Source organism: Pseudorca crassidens, chromosome 3 (genome assembly GCF_039906515.1).
Source record: "Pseudorca crassidens isolate mPseCra1 chromosome 3, mPseCra1.hap1, whole genome shotgun sequence".
NCBI lineage: Eukaryota > Metazoa > Chordata > Mammalia > Artiodactyla > Delphinidae > Pseudorca > Pseudorca crassidens.
The window spans coordinates 30,747,880-30,763,194 of record NC_090298.1 but is presented as its reverse complement, the minus strand read 5'-3'; the positions used below and the strand labels follow the sequence as shown (position 1 = coordinate 30,763,194).

General features: G+C 33.8%; 1 protein-coding gene across 2 annotated transcripts in view; it reads right to left on the bottom strand.

Moving 5' to 3' along the window:
- NIPBL (NIPBL cohesin loading factor) overlaps nucleotides 1-15,315 on the bottom strand; it is a 192,509-nt gene that overhangs the window by 59,102 nt on the left and 118,092 nt on the right. For both annotated transcript variants that reach the window (XM_067730541.1, XM_067730540.1), the window contains exons 11-17: nucleotides 13,423-13,605; nucleotides 8,855-9,049; nucleotides 8,547-8,618; nucleotides 8,361-8,450; nucleotides 6,688-6,791; nucleotides 3,009-3,095; nucleotides 513-744 (exon numbers count right to left, since the gene is read on the bottom strand). In XM_067730541.1, coding sequence (XP_067586642.1) covers nucleotides 513-744; nucleotides 3,009-3,095; nucleotides 6,688-6,791; nucleotides 8,361-8,450; nucleotides 8,547-8,618; nucleotides 8,855-9,049; nucleotides 13,423-13,605 — 963 coding nt within the window. The remainder of the gene's footprint in view (nucleotides 1-512; nucleotides 745-3,008; nucleotides 3,096-6,687; nucleotides 6,792-8,360; nucleotides 8,451-8,546; nucleotides 8,619-8,854; nucleotides 9,050-13,422; nucleotides 13,606-15,315) is intronic.

Sequence of the window (15,315 nt, the reverse complement as noted above, 5' to 3'; positions counted from 1 at the left end):
GCAGGATATTAAGATTATATTTCCCTTGAAATCAACTTGCAATAATTAAACAACAGGTAATTAATGGTAGGTATTCGTGATCCAAGTTTGCCCTCCTCTTTAAATGTATACATGTTAACATACATGACTCATTTATAAAGATTATAAATAAGAGAAAGAATTATATATCTTTAATCAATCCATTTTGTAGATAGTATTTTGGGTAAAATTTGGGGGAAGTGATAAATGGAACCAGAAGCTACTATTACCTAGGAAAATCTCAGACCAGTAGAAATTACTTCTTATTATATGTAAATAGTTGCTAAAGAAATTATTACTGAACAAGTACTGGATTAAAACAAGTTCTATATTCTAGTCAAATGTAAGCCAGTGTTTATTACAATTTATATAATCAAACAATTTCGGTGCCATTTTAAGTCACTGCATTCTGACCCATCCGACGTGGTAAAATTATATAACAGGTAATTTTGATATTATACTAAAAAACTATCAGTATAAAAGGGCAAACTAACCTCCATGAGGATCTAATCTGTAAACAGGATCATACTGAGGATAAAGTGTATTCTGCAAATGAAATTTAGTGTACTGTATAACTCTTTCGATTACATCCTCAATATATACAGCTTTTGGCATGTTAGGGGATGTCATAATGTTGATAGTTGTAAGACAGGCATCTGCTGATTTTGTCACTCTCTCCATAATAAGGTCTCTCCATAACCTTTCTTCTTCTTCAGTATCATTATTCTATAAAACAGTACATTGTTAATGAAATGGAAATAAACACATTTATAGGTTAAATATTTTTAAAAAATTATAATATATTTGATTTTCACGGTTGAAAACTTGGTGAGAGTTATGGTGTGTGTATGTATATTTAAAGAATATCAGGAATGAAGTACAAATACTTATATTACATTAAGTATGATTTGTTTCAATGTTTTCAAACATAATGTACTCTTATCTCCTAATTTCACCACTAAATGACATTCCAATCACAAACTTATAGTTATGTTTATCTTTTGTGTAATTTATTCAAATCTACGATTTTAGTTAAAGATCATAATTATACATAAATCATTTTGTGTTTGGGGTTAAAAACATTATGATAATATTAAAGCTTTTTAGTTCTGCTTGCTCTTGTGAGAGCAAATAAAAATTAACAACAAAGGATAGACCCTTATTTAAAAGTAGTAAAATGTTATCGACTCAAATCACTCCTAATAACTGTTTTTCAACAATACTGTATTTTTGAAACTGAGACTAAAAAGTGGTGATTATGTAGACTACTGAAAACATAATTTATTTTCTAAAATAGATTATTCAACAACTGACAGACTATATTTTAACTTACACATCAGCAACCTGCATTACAATTGGGAAAAAGTGCTTTAAATCTTACTTTTAAAGTGAAAATTCTTCTATCACATCCTTAGTTATGAAATATCAACTTTATGTTCTAGGAATACTTGTGTATGCATGCTATTCAAAAACCTTATAACATTGGGAAAAGGAATAAATAAAATATAATATTTGTAAAACACAGAAGGGCTTTCTAAATCACTCATGCCTAAAAACTCTATCTCTTTCATTTTACTACTTACATACCTCTTAAAAAAATAAAGTAACTTTTCTTTGATATTGAAATTGCTGTTTCGAAGAGTCAGTTTAGGAGGCTCATCACTCATATCAAACATTAAGGCTTAAATGCAACACACTAAATAGTGCTAAGGTTTTCAGGAATGAAAATAATTTCATTAAAACTGACTCAGCCAGTTCTCCAGAACTGTAGATTCTTGATATTTACCACAATTTCTTGCCAAAGTGTTTTAAATAAAACGTGTAGACTAAAAATGTAGTATATTGCCACTATAGGTCCTCTAATCCCTTAGTTTCTATGATTCAAAAACTAATTTAAAAAGGGCATTGGAAAAATATGGATATATTTAATAAAGCATAGAAATACCACCTGACATTATTTCTCTACATTTTTAAATTCCATGTAGATCACTTAGCACTCCTGTGGCTTCTGCAAACATCAAGAACATTTCCCTCACGAGATATAATCCAGTGCACGTGCTAAATACATATAGTACATATGTACATATGAGAATGGAAGTATTATCTACCAAAACTGTTAACAGTGGTTGCTGCTGGATGAAAATGGAACCTTTCTGTTTTTTGTGTTTTGAAAATTTTCTATAATACACTACTTTTGTAATCAGTCATTTAAAAATAAAGAAATTTCATTAACTCAAAACATTCCCAGATCCTCATCTCTTACATTAAATTCCAATAAGAATTAGTGTTTGAATTCATTAATGTTAGACACCAAGATCAATTCAAATGCACATATGATTTTGAAAGTCTGCTATAATGCTAGGAAGGTAGATCCCAGTTCATAAATCATTATACCACGTTGCCACTGCTTTTGATAAAACACACTAAAATGTAACGACAGTTGCAGTTAACATTTATTGAGAACTTATAATGTGCCAGACATTGTTAAGCAGGTTACATGAATTAATTTATTTAATATCCTTTCAACAACCATTTGAGCTACATATAAAAACAATACATAAGGATTAACATTTTAGGATACATTAGGAAATCACCATAAGGTTTCCAACTATTTATTTCTCCAGGGAAGTTCAAGGAAAAGAATTACTACCTACTAACATTTTATAAATGAAAAGACATTTTAAACACTCATCCACTTACAAAAGGAAGAGCATAATGTAAGATTAAAGAATGGTCTTTTGAATTGAATGAATTTACATCTGTTACTATTCTTATTTATATCAAATCTGTGAATTGATAATGTGTAACATTAATTTTAAACAGCTAAAAATCCAATTCTAACTGCAAGGCTAAATGTGAACTAGTAAATGTGGTAACAAGCTCAAATTAATGAAATTTGGAATTTTCCCTATAAATCAAAGTTCCATATGAAAAATGTTACATCTTAACAATAGAAAGGGTAAAATTAACAACATGGATCTTAAACTTACATGATTTAACAAAGTGGAGAGCTTTGACCCATCTTGAATATTCTTCTCCAAGATATTTAGGACTTTCACAGTTTTGTCAGTGGAAAGCTAAAATTGAAGCATAAATTCTTTCATCAATCATTGGTAAATGTAATAAATTATTCAAGAACTATTCTGTACAATTATTCCCTTTGGCCAATGGAATATACAGCATTAACACCCTCTTAAAGAGTGGAAACATAAAACTTTCCTACTTAGATCCTCTACTAAAATCTGATTATGTAGAGAAATTAATTACTTGTTTTTGAAAGACAGATAGCAAACACAGAATGGGCACATATGTATGTTACTAACTCAAATCTTACCACATAGCTACTTAAGACTGAATTTGTTCTGATGTCTGGCCCCTTGCTCTCATGAAAGTGACACTGAACATGCATATGAACACACAGGCACAAACACACACTCTCTAAACATTTCATCTGTTGAATTAATTATAACATGGTTTCCACACTACAATGTTATTTAGCGGGTGTCTTAAAATCCCAGGTAATATTTTGAATAACAGAAGCCTGAATCTGAGAATGATAAAAGTTACAAATGTGATAACACTGCTTTATTTGGTAGAAATTTTTCTTATTTTTAAAATATGTTTCATTTCTTACAAATAATGTTTCCTATATTTAAAAACTTAATAGTTGATTTAGAGGTTCTGCGAGGAAGCAACTGTTACTCATTCCCTTGACTGAATAGGTCTCCTTTTAGACTCTTATCATGCAGCTAGGACACTTACTGGAATCAGCCAGAAGAGTCAAATGGGAGCATCAACAGAATAACCTGACATTAAGTACATTTTGATTATTCGTATGCTGGCTTACAGAAAAAATTTCCTCCAAATATTGCTTTAGATAATTTCACAACAGATTAAACTACTGAGACTTTTGGTAAACTGTCCATGCTTTGAAAATATTCAGCAAATTCACCTTTTGAAATAGAAATATTAGCTACATGTAACTATAGAACTTATGAAATAAAACCTAAGATTGGCATTGGCACTTCAGAAAACTGAAGCCATATTCCTGTATACAAAAGAAATCAACATATTCCTCATTGCACACAGTAATAGCAATGTGAACTAATAGTACATTAATTCTTGGTTAATTATGTGATATGTCTGTATAGCTTTAAAAACCAAACTCAAGGAACCTTTGTGCACTGTTGGTAGGAATGTAAATTGGTGCTGCCACTATGGAAAACCGGTATGGAGGCTCCGCAAAAAAATAAAAATAGAACTACCATATAATCAAACAATTCCACTTCTGGGTACATATCTGAAGAAAACAAAAACACTAATTCATAAGCTATATGCACCCCCATGTTCAGTAGAGCATTATTTACAATAGCTAAGACATGGAAGCAACCAAAGTGTCCACTCCACTGGTAGATGAATGGATAAAGAAAATGTGGGGTGTGTGTGTGTGTGTGTGTGTGTGTGTGTGTCTGTGTGTGTCTGTGTCTGTGTGTGTGTGTATACAGCCATGAAAAAGAAGGAAATCTTGCCATTTGCAACAACATGGATGGAACTTGATGGCATTATGCTAAGAGAAGTCAGACAGAGAAAGATAAATGCCATTATGATCTCACCTATATGTGGAATCTAAAAAAAAAGAATTCATAGATATAAAGAACACATTGGTGGTTGCTAAAGGTGGGAAGTGGGGGTGGGTGAAGTTGGTGAAGGTGGTCAAAAGGTACAAATTTCCAGTTATGAGATAAGTACGTCCTGGGAATATGATGTACAGCACAGTGACTATAGGTAATAATACTGCAGTTTATATTTGCAAGTTGCTAAGAGAATACAACTTAAAGGTCTCATCATAAGAAAAAATCTGTAACTATGTGTGGTGACGATGTTAACTAGATTTACCGTTGTATCATTTTGCAATACATACAAATATTGAATTGTTACCTTGTACACCTGAAACTAATATAAATGAATACAAAATGAGTAAGTGATTATATCTTAACTTTGGAAAAAAACATTAAAATATTTCCCAGTCTACTTTAAAACTCAATAAATAAGTTTAATTTGTTGAGAGGATAAATTCTTCAGGTAAATATAGTCTTCTATTAATTCTTTTACTATTCCTGGAGAACAAATCATTATCTCTACATTATAGACTAAGAAACTTAAGACTTAAGAGTAGATAATTGTGTATAAGAGGAGACTGATTAGAAGATGAGGAGAGAGGATTTGTCTTGAAATTATATTTGCATAGCAATCATGCAGTGGTTTAGGGGGTGACTGGTAGCTCATAAAGATTATGGGAAGCTAGCCCTTGATGCTGTCACTATTGTTTAAAGTTATTATTAATGAAAAAATATTCTGCTATTCCATTAGTGTAATGAGACTACTCAGCAACAGAGAGCTCAGAGGAAAGACAACTCACGAAAGTCATTATAAAGCCTACAGCAATGAGGTTCTGTACTTATTAACAATTAATGTGTTAACAGACATAGAGAACAGACTTGTGGTTGCCAAGGGGGTGGGGGAGTGGGGAAGGGAAGGACTGGGAGTTTGGGATTAGCAGATGCAAGCTATTATATATAGGATGGATAAACAACAAGGTATATAGCACACGGAACTATATTCAATATCCTGTGATAAACTATAATGGAAAAGAATCTGAAAAAGAATATATATAGATGTATAACTGAATCACTTTGCTGTACAGCAGAAATTAACACATTGTAAATCAACTATACTTCAATAAATAAACTAAAAAAAACCCCAACAATTAATGTGTTAAAACCGTGGCTTTATTCTTTCACCAATGTAAATGGCTAAAGGAAATGTCAAAGAAAAATTTAGTGTATTTCTGCATTTAAATAATCTAAATATGTGAGACAATGAAAAAACAAACAGTGACAAAAATCCAGGACTGTGCCTCTTTCAATGCAAAAATGATTTTCTTTAGAAGATTGCAGAATATTTCTTGGATTCAAGCTTTGTTTTTTTTTTTTTTTTTTTTTTTTTGGTGGTACGCGGGCCTCTCACTGTTGTGGCCTCTCCCGTTGCGGAGCACAGGCTCCGGACACACAGGCTCAGCAGCCATGGGTCACGAACCCAGCTGCTCCACGGCATGTGGGATCTTCCCGGACCGGGGCATGAACCCGTGTCCCCTGCATCGGCAGGCGGATTCTCAACCACTGCGCCACCAGGGAAGCCCTGTTTTTTTTTTTTTTTTTTCTTTTTTCTATGAAATAATTCTGGGAACTTCCCTGGTGGCACAGTGGTTAAGAATCCGCCTGCCAATGCAGGGGACACAGGTTCGATCTCTGGTCTGGGAAGACCCCACATGCTGTGGAGCAACTAAGCTGTGTGCCACAACTACTGAGCCTGCGCTCTAGAGCTCGAGAGCCACAACTACTGAAGCCCACGCGCCTAGAGCCCGCGCTCCTCAACAAGAGAAGCCAGTGCAATGAGAAGCCTGTGCACCACAAGGAAGACCCAATGCAGCCAAAAATAAATAAATACAATAAATAAATATATTTTAAAAAAATAAATAATAATTCTGTTACACTCTCAGAAGGCAACCGTGAATTTTCTTTTCATCATTACTTTATGTAAACTTTGCAATTTACCTTTAAAACTTTAATTTCAATTAAGTAAAGTTATAAATTTTACTTTAGTAGATACCTTATCCATTATACCCATTGCTTTAATTTTAGCAGATTCACTGCCAAGTTCGTTAAGTTGATGTTTTCCTAACAGCAGTTCCTGAGGAATTTCATCATCATCACCTGAAAAACCAATCCAAACATACACAGTTTAGGTAAAAGAAACAGCTCAAAATAGTAAGCTTTATTTCTTAATAATTTCTGGATATACAAACAGATATAAACAAACTAAAATAACATCCTAGGACGCCTCTGTAAACCTCAAGCAAACCCTGAATGAAAGGGGACAGAGGTTAAAATTAGAGCTCTGACTAAGATGGGAAGATGAGATATCTTATCTTTACTACTTTATGACCCTTCTCAACCAAACTCTCTGCCCCAGGAGGCTGACCTGTATGGACTACATCAACAGTCTCCCATGCCCTCTGGCTTCTGTTTGGGTTCAGCCAGTGGGTTGCCCTGTCAGAAGATCAAAGAGGAGGAGAGTGAGGTCAGGGTATTTATATCCCTGACTCCTTCCTTGCAAGGTCTGCTCAAGCTGCTTATGTCCTCTGACCAAAAGATTACTTCTTTTTTCACGGCAACCTATTCTACAACTTTTTTTCCTTTTCCTATTGACTGAGTTCTGTTGATTTCACTTTACCCTTGTTCCTTTGGGTGTAGGGATGGTAAAAGTTCGAAGTCTGGGTTTTGGCTGTATTCTGCCCCAATCTTTGTAATCAGTCTCTTTGTAAATAACTCCTTCTCAAATTATCCTAATTTGAGAGTGCCATATGACTTCCTGTTGGGATCTTAAATGACATGGAAGACAGTTTCCCAGCACAGAATTGGAAAGTTTTAGAAATGATGAGATAGATACTTCAAATAATGGGGAAATGCATTAATGATACTTAGGCAAGTAACTGTCACAAAAACAAATACTTTTAAAATAAAGGGTAATATACCTTTTAATGCATTTTCAAATAGATGTACTAATATCAGAATTATTGTACGCCATCTAGCTGTTGTATAAATTAGTGTTTGTATCTACTGAAAGTGGCATAAAATTGTTGAGAGTAGCTCTAAACACTGTAAGCAGTGTTTTTTTATAAGCCTAACACCTTTAGATCTATAGATATGACCTTTACATACTACCGTAAATGTAATATTACATTAATCCTACTGTATTGATTGCTTTTCTATTTTGTTTTCCATATTAGATTCTGTATTACTTAAAGCCAGAGGTTGGGGTATTTATCTCTGCACCTCTTGCACTTAACATACTACTGACAAACAGCAATTATTTAATAAATACTGGCTTTTAGAATAAATTAAATATGTTCCTATTTCTACATCTTTACTCATATTAGTACCCGTCTTATCTAGGGCCCATTCAAGTTTCATCTGCATAAAGGCTTTACTAATTACTCTAACCTACTGTGGTAGCTGCACTCTCAGGACTCTTAAAAAAACACTATCAACACTTAACTAATTTAATACTTGATTTTTATACCAAAGTTTTCAGTTACTTGATAACACAGACTAGACTTGACTCCACAGCTAGGTTTCAAGTTTCTTAAGAGCACAGACCATGCCTCTGTACTCTGTATCCACTAGAGTAACTGGCAGAAAGCTTAACACATAGGTAAATAAATATATCTTAAATTCAGTTTATATTTAGAGGTAAACAAATATATTTTAAAATGATTTTACCAAATGCAGTAAAATCCATATCTTCTAAATTATCCAAAATATTCTCTATTGAGGCTGTGAATCTCTTAAAAGTTGAAGAATCCATCATTTCTGGAACAGAGGGAAAAAACCCCAAAACTTATTATCCACATTCCAAGTAGAAAACTGAAGTTGAAGACTATGAATAAAGACAAACTAAAATGTTACCTTCAGGTGTTAATTTTGGTTCATAAGCTTTCCGCTTCTTCTGTTTTTCTTTTTTCTTCATTTTTCTAGCAACTAAAATGAACAAAAAGAAATACTGAAATGCAGTAATTACAACTTAAAATATATGTATTTGTTTCACTTTCTTCCTGAACATTAAATACTTTAACAATAATCACTGCCAATCCAAACTTTTGTCTTGATTAAAAATTAGTTATTAGTCCATAAAAAAGGTATAAAAATTCTTCAAAGTTAAAGCCCTAAATTTAAAATCAGCTTATGTAAGAAATCCGTTGACACTGATGAATTACCCTCACTAAGGCTGGGAGGAGGAGAATAATCTTCCATGTCAGAATCTGACGGGCTTCGGTTTCGATAACGACCACCTGAACTCCTTCTTCCTTCATGAGAATGGCCACTTCTCCTATGATCCCCAGAGCTTCTTCTGTCACGCTCTTCATATTCCCAAGCTTTATCATCATCTTTTTTATGTCGTTTCCTAGAGGCTAGAAGCAAATCCCCATGACAAATAATTTACCTCATTTAAAAGACTATTAAAACTTGTACTTTAAAATGAATTACATGGAAGAAAAAATCTTCATTGTGGGGGTCTAGGAAATTCTGAATCATTCTGTTTAAGCAGAAATATAAATTGTGGTACAGAAATGGTATCACTTATTTTAGCATTTATCTAGATTTAGAAAATTTTACATGAAATGGGTTTGCTAATAAATGTAGATAGGAATGTTCTGGGAATTAAACCACAGTGCTCATTTCAAAGAGGTATTCAGTGAGTCAGTAAAGATAATATCTAAACTTCAGGGTTAATTAAGACATACAAAACAAACTTTATCTAGAGTTTGGATAAAAACCAGAAACACCTTTAAGCATTTGGATTGTTAATGGGGAGTGGGGTTTGGAGGAAAAGTAAACTTTTGAGAAAGTGTTACAGAATGTGGGTAACCACGCATACTGTCAATTAACAGCCAAGTTAAGCCCACAACTCAGCTATAAATTCAACAAACTCTGATAACCTAACATTGCAAACTACAAAGACAGAATAAACCTGTATAGTTGTAAATACTCACATACTGAATTCAGTTCTCCAACAATATACTTGCTTAAACCCAAGGAGACAACTTGTGAGCTTATGCATGCTAGGTAAGCATATTTATGTATGTTACCTTCAATCCCTTCCCCATTCTTCCAGAGGTATAAGCATTCTGCTAAAATCATCAGTACTGACAGGAGCCTCTAGGCAGAACTGGCAAACAGATCTCATCTGACACATCAACTCTGATCAACTGGTAGTAGCTGCCTAAAGCATAATGTTGAGAATAATTCTGAGCCCTGAGACAAAGCACTATATTTCAGCGAGAAAGACTGATTAGAAATGCCTGTCCAGTGAGAACTGGAGGGAATACAAGTGAAAAATATTTACTATACCTGCTCTAGAGTATAAGCACTACCACGTTAAAACCAGGATAGAGAACTGATATGTTCTACATCTTGGGATCATACACTGGTTGTTGGAGTGACCACTTGTTGCTGACAGTGAATTACTTTCTAGTCTGTTAATCTGAATCTGACTCCCTTGCTTTCTTGTGACTCGCTTCTATTCTGAATCCTTAACTATGACAAATACCCAAGTATTTAAGACAAAACTCTTGTTTGAGTCCCTAGTCCCCTACTTGGCTTAAGATTTAAGGATGCCAACCTTTGGCCCATGCACTCTATGCTTATGCCGATGTCCTTCTGTGTGGGTAATCAATGTCTATACCTTGGCTAATCTTACCTTTATATGCTGCCCTAGTTATTCCTATTCAAGAATCTACTGACAGCATGGCAAAGATAATTTTGTTTCCTCTTCTTTGTGGTCATAGGTTTGGCATAGCAAGAGGACGAATGTAAACGGATGTATTTAAATCTTCAGTGATTTTCTTCATAATTAGGCAAAAATTTGACTATGAAATATATGAAGGAGAGGCAGGATTTCCCCCCTTTTATGATTAGTGCGCCCTGGAACATTCTCTTAGTGAGGGGTTGTCTCATATACTAATAAAAGTAGGTGTGTATGCATGTGTCAGAGAAACAGGTCGTTTATGTATAGCATTCACTAAACGTTTTTTCAACAAGTACCGAAATACCTACTTTGAGGAATAACAACTAACAAGCAAACTTGTTCAGAAAGTAGTATTCTATGACCTCAAATATGACCTAGTTAGTCTTTTTGAATTTTAATTAATTTCATAAGAAATTTATTTCAATCCTTTAATTCTATGAGTAGAAAATGCTTGAAAAACCTTATGGTTAGCAAGTACATACAATATGCTGTATCGGTGGTAATTTTTATAGGTCTTGGAGATTTTTTTTTCACATTCATTAAACTAAGCAATTTGAAAAAAAAGGAATGGCAAATTAAGGAAAAAAAGAAACACAACTTCTATGATATACTGTATGCTGCAATAAGGTTCTATCAGGATCCCAATTCATTATGACTCGTCTGTTCATTCTCTATATGTCTTGTTACCCTGGAAGAAGCAGGGGAAGAATTCAACAGAGAGGTATGTAAAATATGACTTAGGTGTTTTCCACCCTAACCCTTTCCAAATTTCACCTGTATGTCTCTTTAGCTTCTTCTATCTCCCCTCCTCCTTCCCCAGCAACCCAGAGACTTTGTAATTGTGCTATGACTATCCAAATCTTTGTGGCCGAACTTTCAAAGTTAACCCTCAATAGTTCCCCCTATCTTTCAACAAAACTATTTCCGTAGTTTTAGATTTTTAGGAAACCAGTTTGATTAAACTGCAATAAAATTTTGTTTCAAAAAGGTCTCTCTCTCTCAAATCAGGATAATGCTTGCTACTATGTTCTCATAATATTTTTACATTTTGTATTGTACTCTATTTTTATTACATTATTTTTGGTGTGGTATAATGGCTATTTGGTTGTTTATGTCAGCTTCTTTCATCACTCATTTCAGTGGCCTCAGAGTCAACTTTTCTATAGTTACTTGTACAGAAATAAACCCCCCCAAACCAGGGAACTATATTCTAAGGTCTCTTGAAAAACCCAGAGAAACTTCCCTTTTTCCTAGCAGGGGCTGAAGCTAAGGTTCCTTAACTAATATTAGCTTTCAATATTTTGGGGCATAGATCCATGGCTTTTAAGATGTAATTATGTGCTCCCGTAAGATGAGACAATATCTCTCATCATAGAAAGCAAAGAACAGAAGTTGCAATGAGGACAAACATGAGGCATGTGTGGCTCTCTCCTCTATTTTACATTTGGTGGGCTTTTCTGATTATGCTACCCTTTTTACTTAACTGTGAGGTAGCTACAAAATTCTCATCAGCTTAGCAATGCAGGCAGCCACTCTCAATTAACTGGAGTTGAAGTGTGATTTGAAATCAGTCTGCAATTAAGGAACTCCTTTTTAGTTATTCCTTTTAGAAATGGGTGAGGTATCAGGGGAAAGGAAGGAAAGTGAAGCAGAGGCATGTATACAAAGGGGAGTGAGTTTCTAGGACACCAGATCTCCTTACTCTTCTCTCTTTCCAGATCATATGTTCCCGTATGAACAAAATGTTTGATTATAATAAAAATATTAGCTTTAGCCATTGAAATATACTGCATGTAAATACATCTCATGATAATACAAATTATAACACTTATACATATAATTAAATGTCAGATTAATTTTGCCATATTTTATTTCAATTTTAAAACTTTGTTCAGACTTGTTCAGTATTCATAATCTACTGCTCATAGCTCAAGAGCTCACAATTTTGAGAAGATCAGAGTAAACGAACATAGATTAAAAACTCTGGAGGTGAAGGGCTTCCATCAGCGATATACATTTTAAAATGGCAGCATGCATCTGTCCTTCCTGCCCTTGCTTGTCACACCTCAATCTACGGACACTAGGTGGAAAAGGTAGAACACACTGGTAGTCTTCCCACTTCTTTTGGTCATAATGACTAAGTCAGTTGGCACACAAGTGAAGATCTCCCATAGTCTGTTTCCACTGAATGCCGTTTAAGTCAAACAAGGTTGCTGACCCCTCTTGGCTAGGCTCAATTCTCTTGCTCCAGTAGAAGGAAGATAGGGATAAAAGAGAAGAACTTTTTCAGTGGACCAGTAGGAAGACAGGCGAGGTATAGCAAGTCTAGTGCAAAGACAGGTGATCACAGTGTTGTAGAGAGGTAGCTGTGTAGTGAAGAAGCCAGCTCTGGAAAACAGTGAAACAAGGGAGGAATTCCAGGACACAGCTGGGCAAAAAGGAGAAGCCAGGTCCAAACCACACAGATAATTGGCAATGTGGCTAATCCATTCATAATTTAGTGATAGTATGGTTTAAAATATTTCTTCATCTGGCTATCTCCTACGTGTCCTTCAAGACTCAACTCAAGTGTCACCTCTTCCAGTAAGCGTTCTCTGAACCCCAGTATAATTTTGATGCCAATCCAATGTGCTCCCACAGCACCCTGGATTTACTATTATCATTGCACTCTTCTCACTGTACTACAATTGTTTACATATTTCCCCCATTAGACTGAAGGCTCTTCAAAGATAGGGGCCACATCCTATTTGTTATATTTTTATTCTCACTGCCTAGCAGATAGGAGGAGCTCAATAAATGTTTGCTAAATGCATATAGAGGCATACTTGTGTTATCTGACACTAATTATAACTCATTAAAAATTTTTTTCTTGGTGCCAACTGATCTCATCTTTCACACATTTTTAAGTACAAAGAAAAAAACTTGCTATATTATATTATGATCACGGTACTCTTGCTAACCCCCCAAAATTATAAATGAAACAAACATATCAATCTGCTTTTTAATTCTAAAGTAATAATAAAGTTATATACTTACATTCAAAAGCTTCTTCACTATCATTATCTTCATCTGAACTGATTTCAGCATATTTTGGTTTTTCATTAACTGTGCTACGCTTGCGTTTATTCATTTTCACACGTTCACAAAGTGGCATGGTGGATTCAATTTCTGCCAGGAGTTCGGGGGGTAATTCTTTTAACACTGATTGATCTATACTACCTATTAATAAAAGGTAAGAAAAAATATAAATCTGAAGATAAAAGGGAAATTTTAACTAAATTAAGCACAATGAAATATTAATATTTATGTAAGTTTTCTAAGTCACTTTTGTATTTTAATAAGACACGTTCATATTTACAACTGTAACAGTCTTAATCCTAAACTGATAATGCAGCTTTTAATACATATATCATCATATAGCAACTTTTAAAATACATACTTATTATCATAGCAACGGAGGGTAGTTATATCATCAATTTTTACTACAATTAGTGCCTTCATTTGTCTGCATTGACTAAAAACTTTCTGAAACTAGAGATCCACTTGCATTATCAGGTGTATTTGTAGTCGGGGGTACATCTCACATTCTTGGTAGCACCCAAATTTGTTTTATAGAGGTCTGGAGCAGTTAGTTTGAAAGCAATGCTATCCATCAGTACAGATGAGAAGAGTTGGAAGACACTTATCACCTCATTCTCTTCTACTTAACACTTGCTTCTCATCCGCTATCATCCTGGTGGCCCTGTGCCGTGGCTGTGACAAGAGTTTTATATGCTTTTACCCATCACTGTCTATTTGAGAGGCACGGTAATGCCTTTACTGTTACGGAAAATTTCCTCAAACAGATAAACCAAAATATGCATTTAACTGAACATAACAGGAACATGAAAGGCAAGATAAATGGAAAACAATACTTTAATATATAAATGTCAATAACTGAAAAGAGTAAATTCAAGCCTGTTATGAAATAAATTCATATTTTTCCATGAAAGAGTAAAGACAGGATAAACATATATCAACAAAATATAATTAGAACTACTAACATAATATTAACTATTTAATCCTACACACATATACACAAACACACAAACAGCTGCTATGAAGAAATAAATCCATAACATCCTGTTGAGAGCTTAAAAATAAAGCAGAACTAGAAAAAGTTATTTATTCAGGATAATTTGTCCTTGATGCCTAAAGATGACGATTTAAACTTAACCATGCAAATCTTTGAGTGGAAGTATAAAAATGATGTCTTACCTGTTAAATTTTAAGAACTGGGAGCAAAGAGTACCTTAGTGGTTTACAGCAGGAAGTATTAGTAACTATAATCAACATTAAGACTATAACATTCAAATGATAATAAAGAATAAAAATAAATAATTCCAAAAATAAATGGGTACTGATTAAGACAATTTAAAAGCCTCAAGAATATACAATACTAATAATATAAGAATATGAAACATAAATTATTAATCTCAAATGAAGAATAATCCTTTTTTTATTCATCATGAAACTTTTATTCAACATCATGGAGTTATTTCAGTAACTGTTAACCTCTATTCTTCTAAGGACACGCACAGCAACAATTTTACCCAACAAAGACGTAACATTCGTGACTAGAAATATTCCAAAGACTTCATTGCTTGGAATTGTGACATATTCATGTTGAGTTTAACTTATCTGTGTCATTTTCAAATCATGTTACATTTCTTTGTTCTGTCTTTCTTAATTTAACTGTATCTTATCAGTGAGCTCCACTTTTTAGAATATTATTAGAGGTAAAAAATCAACTTTAGCTTTGGATCGTCAGTATCTTCAACCCCCCAAGGTAAACACACTCTTCATCTCATTTAGAAGTCCTTAATGCTCTGAGCACCTCTAACTAACTAAATATGTGGTTTTTTGATGGAAGGATCATATCTTCTAGTA